The sequence below is a fragment of the Belonocnema kinseyi genome, chromosome 4 (genome assembly GCF_010883055.1).
Source record: "Belonocnema kinseyi isolate 2016_QV_RU_SX_M_011 chromosome 4, B_treatae_v1, whole genome shotgun sequence".
NCBI classification, from domain to species: domain Eukaryota; kingdom Metazoa; phylum Arthropoda; class Insecta; order Hymenoptera; family Cynipidae; genus Belonocnema; species Belonocnema kinseyi.
In genome coordinates, this window is record NC_046660.1 from 112502052 (window position 1) to 112517148 (window position 15097).

General features: G+C 32.8%; 1 protein-coding gene across 1 annotated transcript in view; it reads right to left on the reverse strand.

Annotated features, from left to right (window-relative positions):
• The window catches only part of LOC117172132 (synaptic vesicle membrane protein VAT-1 homolog-like), a 51919-nt gene that overhangs the window by 13794 nt on the left and 23028 nt on the right, over window positions 1-15097 (reverse strand). The window contains exons 2-3 of the mRNA XM_033359928.1: window positions 12540-12669; window positions 9398-9613 (exon numbers count right to left, since the gene is read on the reverse strand). Of these exons, the coding sequence (XP_033215819.1) occupies window positions 9398-9613; window positions 12540-12669 (346 nt within the window). The remainder of the gene's footprint in view (window positions 1-9397; window positions 9614-12539; window positions 12670-15097) is intronic.

Sequence of the window (15097 nt, forward strand, 5' to 3'; positions counted from 1 at the left end):
AAGCTATCTAAGGATGGTACTATAGAACGCCACCTCAAGGTAGGCCTAGTGGCGCCATCTCTTGGTCAGGCCGGAAACTTATCAATCCACCCTCGTATAGAAGTAAAACGTTCAAAATTCTATAATTTCAAAGTAGTAGTAGTAGTAGTATCAAAAGTAGTAATCATTACAATTTAATAAATTATAATTCGAAGCCTCAAAGAGAATAACTAACTTTTTTAAAAATAAACGACATTTAGAATTGGACATTTATTATTTTTAAGCTTTGAAACTTTGCCAACTTACATTCTCCTAAATTGAAGATTTACAAAATTAACGATCTAAGTATTGCATACTTTTTCATTAAAAATTATTAGATTTTAGAATGTACCATGTCAAATCAAAAGGAAAAATTGAAATCAACTGACCTTGTCGTAATGGCAAATTAGAATAATGAAACATTTTCAAATTACAACATTGTATTATTTCTATTTGAAAATCGCCATAAAAAGAATAATTTAATAATTAATCATTCAAAAACAGAATTAAAAATTTTATATTTTGAAGGAGTTTCAATATTAAACCAATTAAACTTGAAGAATATTCATAGTTTTACGAATAAATAATTTTGAAGTAACTTGTTCAAAATAAATTTGTCTTGCAATATAAAGCGTGACTATATTTAAAAAATCGCACATAATAAAACATTTGAACATTTTTTTAGAAAAGTGGCCACTTTGAAGCTGGCTTTTGAAGTAAAATTTTGAAGTGCGGCTAGATTTTCGAATCTGAATGATAATTTTAAAGATTATATTTGGAGCTAAAAGGGCGAAACAGCTAGACTAGTGAATTGAAATCACAGTATGAAATTCTAGTTAATCCCTGATTTTCTACATGTGTTTCCAAGATTTACAATCTTATGACTCAAATTCAAAGTTTGGACTAGAAATTCTTTTTCTTTTTTGCGACCATTGCAACGGAACAACATATTCTTGTTCAGCGAAGGGCCAGGACATGGATCGGGTTGAAAGTTTAATTCAGTCTACGAATTTCCCAGCGCGACTCACGTACGTGCTTCTCGTCCAAGAAATGAGGATCAATACGACTCAACAGGTTACACCCGTAGCAGCCGCCGCCACCATCGCCAGCCACACTCTGTCCTTCGACCCGTTTCGCCTCCCTCCAACGAACCCCATGAACAGAAGTTGAGAAGATGAAATCTATGGGGGTGGCCGGGAAAGCCATCGGGATGCGGGTTGCTAGGCAACCTTTCCCTCTCCCTTTGTCTTTCTCCTCTGCGCTCTTTCTATCATCGACCACCGCCTACCACCGACCGCGCCCGTCTGAAACTTCACCACGTGGCACTTTGAGCTCGTTTAACACTCGCAATTCGAGTCTCGCTTAAACGCTTTAACTTAAACGAAGTCATATATGTGTGAATGCACATACACGCACACAAAGTCTTGGAAGCAACAAGAAAATGGGGGACCTTTGAAATCAATTTTGCAGACTCCGAAGACCGAGACGCAAAGCGTTGCAGCAACTGATGCACTCACCACGTGACTCAGGTTTAACCCTTTTCAAAAAAGCATTTAAGGTCTCAATTCGCAGGGAAAATATCGAGGAAATCTGCAGGTTATTTGGCATTCAAATTGAAAATGTTCTACATTTTAATTTGCTGAAAATAATCCAAATTCTATACAAAGAAAAATTGAACCAGATTTTTTTCTCTTCCAAAATATTCCAGCTGTTCAACGCAAATAAGATTTCGTTAAATTCTCCTTGCCTCTTTTCACAACTTTCTTATTGTTAAGATTTTCCTTTTGACTGTACTTTTTAGAAGCATGAAAAAAGACAACATCTAGAATAATTCTCGTACTGGTTTATGCATGTACATACTATAAAAGAATGTGAAGAAGAAAACCTGTAATATTAAATAGTATTATGAGAGCAAAAATAAACCTCAAGTTTTACCATTTAAAAGTTCATGACATTTAAAATCTTCGAAATAAAAAACGACGGACTTATAAGTTCTAATCTAATACATTCAAGTTTACAAGCGTGTAAAATTCTAAAGCCTTCCTGGTGATTCTTTCCTGGGTAATAAATTTAGATATCTTCCGTCGGTTTTTATTGGCCTTGATGGAATTTATTCCAATGGTATTTCAGCCTATTTCTCGTTTGTGTAGCAGCGCAGATACACCGTACTCCTTTTCAGACAGGCCCTGCCCAGATGGAATGTAATTAATTATAGTTAACGCGCCACTATAGGGCCTGTTTACAACGACGAGGCATACGAGTGATCTTAGGTCCTGCGCTTCTCTTTCACGAAAGTTAAATTCTGCCTCAAGATTTCACAGAGCAGCTCTGATGGGCACACATCCCTCTTTGCTGGGAAAGGCGACATACCATTATTAATTGTACGTACGTTTAATGCAAGAATTATCAGTAATGCTGGTAACCACCCATGGCTGCAGGAACGTTAAAGGAAGTACCGACTACCCATGGTGAATTCTATTAATTAAGGATAATATAATATAATGAGGGTCAAAGGGACACCAGATTAAGTACACAAGTAAATTCTATAATTGACTTTTTTCGTTGACAGTACTTTTGAGTTTATTCGATCATCGAAATTAGCTGCACTTTCAAATGTGTGGTCTACAAATAATGCAGATGGCTGTTTGTTTCGTTAAAAAACAAAAACGCCTCGAATTCGAAAGCCTTCAGATATAAGAACTTCCGGTTGTTTTTTAACTACACGGAAAAAAAATTCTTGAGGGGAACGAGTGAATCGAGAATATATTAAACTCAAAGAAAGTGTACGCTTGGATTAGGTAAAACGTTTAGTTAGAAGAGTTAAACATTTAGTTACTTTATGTAAACTGTTCTCGTGAATCAGTAATTTGGACAAAATTCCTAAATTGGAGAGTTTATTATTTTCGACAGATTATGTGTAATTTTATTATCTTTAGATTAGAAAAAAAATTTAGTTGTTATAGAAATATTTTAACTTACAGTAGCCAATCTTTGGTCTGGTATCGCGAAAATTAATTTTCCTGAAATCCGTATAATGCATTTGGAGGTCAAGTTTGTTGTTGTTATCGCGTTTCCTGATATTTCAATACAGTTATCGCCTACAATGGAAACAATTGTAAATGATTATTACCGCATCATAAACTCTATTTAATATTAACATTCGCGCACATTTCAAGTGGTAAAAAGCGTTTAATTGTCCAAAGTAAATCTGAACTGTCACTGCCCCCGCTTAGACCGTCGCCATTTTATTTCGCTGCTCCCACGATGCACCGGCGCTCTTCCGATAATTCCTTCAGACACCTATTCTTAATATCCCTATTATAGTTATACTTATTAGGGGTTTGACTAGACGATATCCCTGGTATATGGAAAATGGTCAAGGATATTCATTTTCGCTGATCCAGAGATTTTTCTTAATTCCTTCGTTCGTTTTTAGCAACATGTTTAGCTATAATGGGGAATAATATCCCTGTCACAGCTCAATTTTTTTACCGTGTATTAAGAGGCTGCTCATATAGCACGTGGACATTTTCGTATGAGAGGATCGTGTATGAAAACACGATTTTACTAAGAAGATGAACTTTATGATTTTTAGAATAATAATCAATATTATTTTATCATTAAGCCAAGTCCTTTCAGAATAAGCGAAACTCGTTCGGTTCTAGCCTCGTTGTAACTACCGGGGATCAAGAAATTGATATAGTAAGGGTAACTAAGGAATGTGCAGGAGAAGGGGTAGATTGGATATCCATATAGAATCCACGTGTTGCTTATTCAAACAACACACTAGTTCCAAACAACATCGCTAGGTGTAGGCTATAAAGCTTTACAAACCCATCGTACGTCACAGTTCACACACAGCCTGACTGATAATTAAATAAGAAGTTCCATATACTTTATCTCAATCACATCTACTAAGCAAAGCTCTCCATGAGAAGCCATGAGTATCCGAAATCATTCGTTTCAGAAGACCATCAATCTGCTGAAATGTTCTTTGCGCATTTATTATAAACAATTTTCCTCCACACTTTCCTGTTCTGGCATACAACAACTTTTGCTTCTTTTTCATCCATACATTTTTTCACGCAAGCCCTTGTGTTTATGTGGCTCTTTATATCTTGCCGCTGTAGAGCTTAGAGTCTCATTCAGACATCCCCATTATCGTTTCCTCGGTCTGTCTATGGGTACGCTATCATTCACTTTACCTAAATACACTTGCTCCGACAAACATTCTCCTGAAGATCTCGCTAAACATACAGTACAAACATCAATTTTCTTAAAACTAAATAGGAAATCCATTTACATTAAATCTTTTATTGATCCCTACAAATCGCTTTATTGCCAGAGATACTGATCAAGATTTTATGTGATAGCTACTGCATTTTCTAATTTATACTGAATAATATGAAAAAAATTAACATTTATTCACGATGACTCAATAGGATTAATTCATAAGTCAGATGCGATCTTTCTAATTTCTTGACCTTCAAATATAAAAAAATAATTTGAACCTACTAAAAAATTATGAAATTTTCATTGAATTTCAATTTCAATTTAATAAAAATTACAAATTTCTAAATTAATCAGTATAATTTTTGAATTGAATGATTATACATTTCATGCGTTAAAATGAGTAAATTCCTAAAAATAGGTAATTAAATTTTTTCTAACAAACGAGAAGTTCTAAAATGTCCAGCTGATTGGTCTCCAAGTGTTTTATTTTATTCGTAACAGGCCCATAACCTCCTAATAGGATCTTTCCTGAAAGTGAATAGATTTCAAGAAAAAGATATTTTGAAGTTTGTGTTTGATATGGGTTTTTGCACTTTCGGTCAACTCAAGCTAAAATTTCACATTGTTAATACTGTTCGAGCAAGATCTTACTTTCCCAAAAACTGCGCACATATATGCGTTACAGCATACGTCAGAAGCATCATTTTCTTCGAGGTATTTAGCCTTTAAAATAAGGCTTATTTTTATACATTATTAGGTCGGTTAGGTTTCAAATTAATACAAAACAAAAAAAAACACTTTCAGACCAATCGCTGGTTGGCCCAAAACCCGCCTTATTGACCCTCATCCTTTGCTTCTCCAAACTAATATCGTAACTCGGAATATTTCTAATTATGTAATGTCAAACTTAATTTTTGTAATTGGTGTTTTAAAAGTGAAAAATTATCAATTATATATCTTCAGAATTAAAAACTTCGAATTGAAGCCTGTTAAACTAAAACTTGAACATTTAAGAGTAAAGGAATTAAATTTAAAGAATAGCAAATTGAATTTCGTAATTATCTATAATTTATTTTATATCTGTATACTTGATTTTATGTATTTTACTTTTTAATAAAATAGCAATAATAAATATACCTATACCATTTATCTAATTATAATATTACTTCCAAGTTTAAAATAAAATTTCTTTGAAAATATCTCTCTTCGTTGTCGGATTTAGGGCCAGGTTAATTGAGGTCAGTGACCTCTGTTCCTAAATCGAAAACAATAAAATTATTTTTAACGTTTGGGAACACAATGGTGTCCCACATCAGTGAATTTGACGAAATCTGTAAAAATTACATAATCTCTGGTATGGACGCAATTTGCAATTGAAAGTATTATTCTTTGGTTAAAATCGCAGTTTTAACTCTTTTTATCACGCACATTTTTAACATTTTTAAGTTACCATCATGGGTCATGTGTAGGACCCGCAACTTCTGCTGCCGATAACAAATCTTTAAATTTGTTATTTTTAGACTTATCGTAGTGAAATTCAGTCCGATGAGTGCAAATAAGACAATTCCATCATTTTTAACTTCGTGTTTTATAAAAATGCATATTGTCTAGATTGTCCAAAAAGTCTTTTTTTCAAAATGAAGGTGCAAGCTTTGTCTGTTTAAAAAAATCATATTTTTGCTTATTTTTTCGGGGACAGATTTGAAATTTTAACAATTTTAGCAAGCCTTTTTCCCCATGTACCCCCCCCCCCCCAGACCTAATTAACAATAACTATGCTAAATTTATTAATTTTTATACAAAAATAACTATAAAAATCTTTATTAAAATTTCCTACAAAGCTCACTAATTATGGGTCGTGTACGACCCCAACCGCAAATTCCACCGCTGCCAAACTAAATGGTGCACTACTTCGAACATTTGCTTTTAAGAAAATTTGCCTTATGTGTATCTAAAAACCATTAGTTTTTTATACTGTTCAGTATGTTAGAAAATTTTTGTTTTAAAAAAATCATATCGATGTTCTTCATACCAGGCATGTTTAGTAAATTGCCGTCAATTTGTTTGGTGATTTGTAAACGTTTTTCATGTGTTCATTAAAGCGTATATGAGAAGGTCGTTTGCATCCTCCAGCGATTATTTTGAATTTAAATAACCAGTTTTTATACCGATAATTTCTTTCTTAAACCCGTTTCAAAATATAAAACTAAGATCGCTATTAAAATACTCATGAATTATTATTATTATTATATCAATTTTTCTAAAACAACTCGAATAAACCTTTTTACGTTTTTAATTAAACATTTTTTATCTATTTACACTGATTTAGATACAGCTGATTTGAAAACCATAAAGCAATTAAAAAATTATAAAGTGACAAATAAATTGAAAACTTTGCTAATTTCGAACTTAGTTTTAAGGATTTAAAGATGAATTTTTAACAATATTATTTCATTTAAATGTATATTTAAATTAAATGTATATTTCATAACTTGTAAGTATCTAAAAGTAAGTAATTCAGAGTAATTAAAAAAAGAGAAATTGTAAACATCTATAATTTGTATACGCCGATTGCACAAGTTACATTCCCTGTCATGCAGAATATTTAATAGAACCCCCTTCTTTATATTATTTACATAGATCCTTGGACTCTCCTTTCTTCTTAATTTATCTACCCCAGTCCCAGCCTTAAGGGTATGTGACAAACTTAGATTCCTATACTACCGACCTCACTTTTTCAGTTCACTAGATATATTTTTTGAACTAAAGAACTTTAAAAAAAAAAATATATCAGACTGAAACTTTGGAAAATGTATCAGAAGACCATAAAGTACGTTTATGGGCTTTATTTGATTAGGAATTTCGATACAAATTATTTTCACAGAAATTAACTGGAACCATTTTTTAACATAACCTTGAAATTTTTTGAACCTAAGAACTTCTCTTATATTAAAATATCTGCAAGATGTAACAAAGCTTACATACACGTAATTTACTGTCTGCTCTTGCATTTTTCGAAGTTTGAGTTAAAAAAATGTCAAGGTACAAAGAAAGTATGTCAAAAAATAGTCGCAGTTTCAATTTCTTTGAAAATATTTTTAGCGACATTCCTACTCAAATGAAGTACATGGACGTAGTTTATGGTCTTCTAAGACATTTTCCAAAGTTTCAGTGCGATATTTTATCAACAAAAAAAGTTCTTAAATTCAAAGAAAATTTAGTTAACTGAAAAAGTGAGATCGGTAATATAAGTATTTCAACGTGTGACATGCCCTTATGGCCAGTGTTAATTCTCTTTGATATCACAGTTCTATTCTGTGGCAATTAGCGCACACTCTGATCTCGAAGGTGCAGCGCGCGTCCATGGGATTCCGACGTAATACGAAGAAGCGAAGTAGCTCGTGCACCGAAAAAAAGAGCGAAATTAATGAAAGAAGCGGCTCTTTCTGCGCTTAACCGCCTTGACCCGTGTGGTATTTCAAATCAATCATATGAGAGAAGTACACGATCAATCCCTTGCCAGAAGAGTAGTGCAATGCTTACTAATGGGATGAGCAAAACGTAATCCCAGGATAAAAATGAGACAGGTATCTTAATTGTACAGCTTTTTTATTAACAAAAACTCGTATTTTTTATTAGGATAAAAATTCCAATTCCATTTTTTAACCAACCCTTCAACTTTCCTTTGCGTTCTCTTAATTAGACAAGATCTCCTGTGGAGTGTGCTATAAAAGATTTTTCCTCTGAAAATTTAAGATTTTATAAAGACAAAACGTAAGACCCTTAATAAATGGCGAAGTGCTTTCATTAAAGTGATGTCAATGTTCTTTTTGCCCCAAATTTTAATTGTCTCGAATGAGCGGCAAAAAATGTGCAATTAATTTATAACTTACTTCACATAAGCGTAAGCAATTTAAAAGCTCTAATTTTAAATATGAAGTGGAACCTTTTAGATTGGTCAGTGGCGCCTATTTGACGCATGAGAATGACTGGGTGTCCGAGTAGTTAAAAAATTACTAAACAAAAAATCGTTATCTTTTGTTTAAACAATAAAGGAACGTTGTGAAACTAACACTGTCGTGCTTTATATGTCTCGCTTATGAAAATGTGACGGTCCAACACCCGCGATGGAAATGCGACTTCGGAGGCTCACCTCGAGGCGACGAAGTTGTCGATTAATCAACTGATGATGTTGCAGTGGTCGAAGTAAGTACTTTTTCCACTAGTGGGAAAAGTAATCTATTGAGGAATCGACAACTTCGTCGTCTCGAAACAAGCCTCCAAAGTTAGATTTCCATCGCCGGTGTTGAACAAAGTTTTATGTACAGCTTATGACAGTGGTCGGCAAACTTTTTGCTTAATTTTCAGGTATGGTCAGGCTCCACCAGACTTAATTTTTTCAACTGCTTTTTGGTCTATCCATGTTCCTTAGTCTTAGTGTGAGTGAGCTTACTCCAGCAAGGGTGTTTTGTCCACAGGCATGTCAAAGTACGGAAATTTAAAATTTTTTAATTTCTTAACTAGCGATTTGAACATAGCATTATGAGCATTTACGAATTGTTCCGATTCCAGTGATATATTACTTGCCTAGAAAAGTTAAAAATTTAAAGGAAATTAATATCAAGAAACATCAGCTTTACACTCAATTTAATACTAAATTCTTCTCAAATTTTCAACCTTTGTAGACAATTTACATGTCTTTGAAATCGGAAAAATACGCAGATTCCAAGTATATTACTTTTAAGTCACTGACTGCAAAATTACGAATTTTGTAGTCTCACATTTTTTTCCCATTTTCTAACAAAAAACCCCTGAGGAAAGGAGTGGCCTGGCCAAGCTCGCAGGTACTGCCCTGAAAGTAGGTCGTAGGGCAGCCAGGGCAGGCTACCCTGCCCTGGGCTAGAGCGTGCCGACCACTGGCTTATGGGAGACTGAAATTCGATTTGTGTGATTGCCATTCTCGCTACGCTCGCGCAGCAAACTTCATACTCGTCTGGAATCGTCTACTTCTCCCACTCCATGCACAATATACTATTTTCTTCCAACCGGTAGTATGGTGGTATAAAGAGAGTTTACTTGCACCCGACTCCAAAATCGACTGTGCGACATCGTAAATAAATAATAATACAGAAAGTAATTTACTCACCACACCACCTCCAGCGCTATGAAGAAGTAAACTTTTTCCGGGCGTGATGTTTGCCATTTCGAAAAGTAAAATGTAAGCCACAGTGTAGTTCATAGTTATAGCCGCTGCATCCAGATAGCTCATGTCAGGTGGCAAAGCAAAAACGGAAGTTGCAGGGACAGCAACGAGTTCAGCCCAGGCTTTGTGGTCTGGTAAAGCAACAACCCTGTCACCAACCTAAAAAATGCAAAGTAATGTAGATCGTTTCAATAAACATTGGTATAAATAGAAAATTATAAACTTCTGTTATAACAATATTGTTATTTAACTTATACATTTTTAAGAAATCACTTCGAAGAATAAAAATCCTAAAATGAAATGTTTTCCTTATAATATTTAAGGATACAAACAAATAATAAACGCAAATTTCTTTTCAATCTAAAAATATATAGAAGAAAAATGCGAGAAAAATATACATTTTCAATATTAAGCAACTGTTTATTTTAAATAGCAAGGTTTCATGATGAAACAATAAAAAGTTGAAGCCTTCTAAATTATGCAATTTTAAAATTCAAAGCATTTTAAAGTGTGAAATTGACTAATTCTAAATAGCAAGCCTGTAAAAGAAAGTTTAATTTAAGGTGTGGGCACTTCCGAATTCATTTTTAAGTGTCTAATTTTATTTCATTACATTAATAAGAATAGTTAATAAATTATACAAATTTCTCATTAATATTATAACAAAAATTAATTCGTATTAATTCGAAAAATTTTAATTGGTCGGAAAGAACTAAAATAATATGAAACTGGTGCATTGTGTTGTTACAAGTATATAATGAAAAGTTAAAAATCGGACATAATTTCGTATAAGTATATATTTGTACTTATATGTATTATTTCAGCTCACATTACACATTTTGAAATCACCATGATACATTTTTGTATAATTAGTCATTTATTATAATTTATTACCATTGACTACTATATAATATAAGAATATTAACCTCTTCTGGCCGACACCATGAACGCAAAAATGAAAAAAATTAAAATGTTCATGGATCTATTATTCCTTTCTCCTAAAAACATCAAATATATAGGCATATATCGTTTATTGTACATATTTTCGTATACAAATGTGTGTCCACATGTGAAAACCAGTACTATCTGGAATGAAATATTCGAGAGAAAAAAATGTGATTCTAAAATTATTTTGTTTACTTGAAACTAGTAAATCTATTGTATATTACATGCCGTAAGTGTTTGTTTATAATAATACAAACATTTTTTAAAGTTTTTAATACAAACATACTATATACATATTTTACGAAAATAACAAGTTTTCTGAACTGTAGCAGAACAATAATACAAATAAGCATTTTCAAGTTAAAATGGACAATACTGTAAATAAGATGAATTATACACTAAAGATATCAAATTATGATAGATAATCAGTTTGCAAATGCTTAAGATTGACCTTTTTTATATCAATTAGCTTTGGGGTATATGTTTCGCCTGCTTAAACACTACCGAAATTGTAGAATACATCTTTCAAATTAATAAATATTTTGTTATAGCACTTTTTGTTTGATAACGTACGCGACAAATTTTGCTTTCTTGTGATTTCAATTATGAAAGGCAAGAATTAATTTTTAATTAAAGGATGCGATTGATCCTTGTAGTGTTTTAGTTTGAGAAGGTAATGCTGCCGGCGGTTTCACAAAAAATATTAGGGCACGGCACAATTGTAAATTCAATATCTGTCGACATATTTGGACATAGCTCAGAAAAAGGTAAGCAAATATTTAAGTTTCAATCGTTACATTACGAATTAACCAACCCGCCAAATTTTTTTGTTTTAAGGATGCATCGAAGAAAAAAAAATACTTTCTGCAGACAATTTGTCCATAAAATTTGCATCGGGAATGATGGTATTCATTTTTCCATCATCGGCCAAATTTCCCGAGACATCCACCCCGGGAGCATACCGCGCATACCACCATGCTTGTTGCAAATACTATTTGTCTTTAATAATGCGGATTTTTTTTCCATGCACCCTTTCCAAATTTAAGGACAAAAACATTTTTTGAGGGGTGTTTTGCTCTATTAAAGGGCATTTTCATCCTTCATCTCCAGTCCAACTTATTTTATAATAATTTTCCAATACATATACACAATATTTCTGAGGCACTAGAACTTAATTTATTCAAGTCATTTAAATTTCTAATTGATTTTTTGGAGATTTAAAAAAAAAACTGATTTTAATATTAGTCATAATGTCTGATTTTTCAACTTTTTATCACAAATTTTTAGCAACACAATGCAAAAGGTTCCATTAAAATCCATGGAGCGCTGCCGGGTTCCTAATTGACTCCTCTAATGACAAAAAACCTAGTTTTTAAAGAGTTACACACCCTCATAAGATGATTGTATATTCGTATAGTGTATATTGTATAAGAATCAAACCTCAACTTGACTTTCAAAAGATATTAATGGTGATCTTAGAACTATGCGTAATTGATTCTAGTGACAAAATTGAATGCTTGTTAACCGGTACTTATAATCATAACGGTATAAATGAGACAGTGATGGGAATAAATTTTAGTTCCGGATCACCAGTCATAAATTCCGTTGGTAATCTAAGTCTGCGCGAAGCTAGTAAGGCTCGTATAATTAACCCCACAAACATCTCATCCCCAAATAGGTCGTTTACACGTGGTCGAACGTCTGACCTCGAACCCTGGCTTTGACCATCAGCTTCAAGCAACTAGTGCTTCTGATCCGAATGAGTCACTTCATAAAAGTATACAACTGCAGTAAACTAAAACATCGCCTGTTTTATAAAAACAATAAATTACCCCATCCGGTGTACAGGTTTAAAGACTAGACCCTTTTTCAAGTGGGTTTGTTCTGAAGTTTTTGGGCCAAGAATAAACTAGCGTTTGCACTGTCGGAAGAGTAAATAAGGATGCTTTACAGGTTTAAGGGATTTATGGCTTGGTGTTGAACAATAGGATTTTGGTGTTTAGAAAGATTAGGATATCCGTGTTTATACAGCAAATAATTGACAGTGGAGTTAATACAAAAAAAAAAAACATATTTGAATTTAAACTTAACTTAGTCTTGAAAATTCAAATGTAAAATAATGAATATTGAAGCGACTTACTTTGAAATTCTCGACACCTTCACCAACTTGCTCGATATCTCCGGCACACTCAGACCCCAAGATGAAGGGGGTTTTTGGCGGAGAGTCGATGGCACCCTGTCTGGCCATCAGATCTTGGAAATTGAGACCACTGAAATCATAATAAATAAGAACGATAAGTTTGTTAATCAATTGGAGATTAAAAAAATATTCTTTGCTCAATATGCTGTCTTTTTCCAAAACCATAGCTCTGACAGTGCATAATCAATTACTTAAAAAGACTAGATTTTTCAAATGATCAATCCGCTCCTTATTTAATTTTAATAGGGTGGGAATAAATAAATAAAACACGATATTAGTTAATATATCCAAAATCTTTAGATGTGGAACCAGAAAAGATAGTGAAAATAATGAGGGAAGTAAGAGAATGAGGGACCTTCTTCTCTCCTACCAGCATGTATACAATCTAGTCATGCATCCAATCAAAATTTGGAAAATTCCTGTTTTGAAGAACCCTCTCCTGCAGCATATTATGTGCACTTAAGCCTAAGCCCTAAATCCTAAACTAAATCGAAGTGAAGAAATACAGAGGTTCCTGCCGGATGCACGATGTGTTTAAAAAAAGAGACTGGATAGGATGTCAAGTTGTAAGTAGCACTTGATAATAACTCTCCTGACTCCTGCGGGTATATGGGATATGACATCGAGCTGGCGTTCATTTACGCTTGTACCTACACGTGACGTAAATAAGAGGGTTAAAATAGAACTTTAGTTTGCACATGGCAACGAGAACTGGAAGGGCGCGGGGTTGTATAAATACTATAAATATACGTTTCTCCAGTACTCTGAAGGCGAGGGAGAAAGTACGTATACCGTAGTTTGGCTTTTAGTTTATGGTTTAGGCGCCACAATGCCTAGAGTCTAGACCGACGCTTGGCGTCTCACGCGACTTGCTGTGCTACCTATGTGCATCCTTTTGTGCAGGTATCGCAAACATCGATACCTAGTGGCGACCCAGAGAATCGCCCTCAAGGAAGAAGGGAATCCCCAAGGTCTCAACTGAGTCTCTTTGCTCATTTACATTGGAATTTAATTGGGAAAACAAATAGTGTCGTCTTAACAACTTGCCTACTTAGATATTACAAACTCGTGTCGATGGATGCAACTAAACCTTTTAGAATTTAGAACTAGATGCAGAAATCAACACGCGAATATTCAACTCCCAGATTCTTGTTCTAATTTTTCTATTTTCTTGATCAATTAATTATTTATAATTTCCAGAAAGTCCTTGCAGTCCAAATGTTCAATATAATTCACCACTGAAGAACAGAAATGTGTTACCCCAGCCAAATTTTACTTTCTTTAAAAAACCTTTTGTTGCCAAAAATAAAATTTTGCTGAAAAAACAATTTTTTCTCTGACTCACTGTATGCAAAATTAAATAAAAACAAGCAATTTACAAATAAGATTTTCATTTTGATGAAATATTTTTTTCTCAAAAAACAAAAATAACAATATCCCTCTTTAGCCGAATTATTTTCGGCGCTAGTAGGCAGGAACGTGAAGAACATTTTAATAAACGATTGATGATTAACTAATACTTTTTAATAATTGTAATACATAAAACATGGATTTATTGCAAAATGTTAAGATCTGCATTTAAATATTTAAATTTGCTGATTTTGAATACATATTACAATCAAAAATTCGATAATGCCCCATTTCAAATACTTGAACTGAACTATTATTAGAATTTCATCTTTTTATCGTTTTTCATTTTAAATTTTTAGACAATAAAATTCAAATTACCGGTTATATTTTGAACGTGATGAATTAATAATAGCTTTTCATTTTTAATTGTTTTATTGTGTTGAAAAAATAAAATGAATTGGAAGAAAATACAAAAAGTGTGAATAAACTAATTCTGAAAACCGATGAAAAGTAATAAAAAGTTGAAAGTACGTTTTATTTATGAAAAAGTTCTTTATCATTACTATGAAGTAGATTGATCATTTTTTCAATAAGATTAAATTGGAATTTTTTAGAATTAAAATAGAATCATATATAAAAATTTACATTAAAAATGAAGTGGGAATAAAGGTGTTCTTGAAACAATAATGACAAAAAAGAAGCCAAAAATCCTGCATTTTTCTATCGTAACAATAATATTCTGGGGAATTATGTGAACCTTTCTTTGTTAGTGTTAGATTTTAGATACATAATAATTGGCTTTTTTCTGACACAGGACAGAGTTTTCTCTTCGGGTTAAGATAAAGCATTTAGGACAATTCTAAAGAATGGTTTTCCGGGAAGACATCGTTTTCTAGAGAAATGTCTTGCTGAAAATAATCACATACACTAATTAAAAGTTGCGTTTTGTGTGCAATATTAAATTACAATATTAAAAAAAAATAGAGTGAAAAGCTTGTCAACATCAACATTTATCATGGTAAAATAATGACGCGAAACTTTAAAACCTTGAAAGCACTAATGAAGTTACTATACATCAACTGAATTCTCTGTTCTACTTAAAAGAATTTCAATTTTTTCTTCTAATGAATTTTTCTTATTTAAACAAA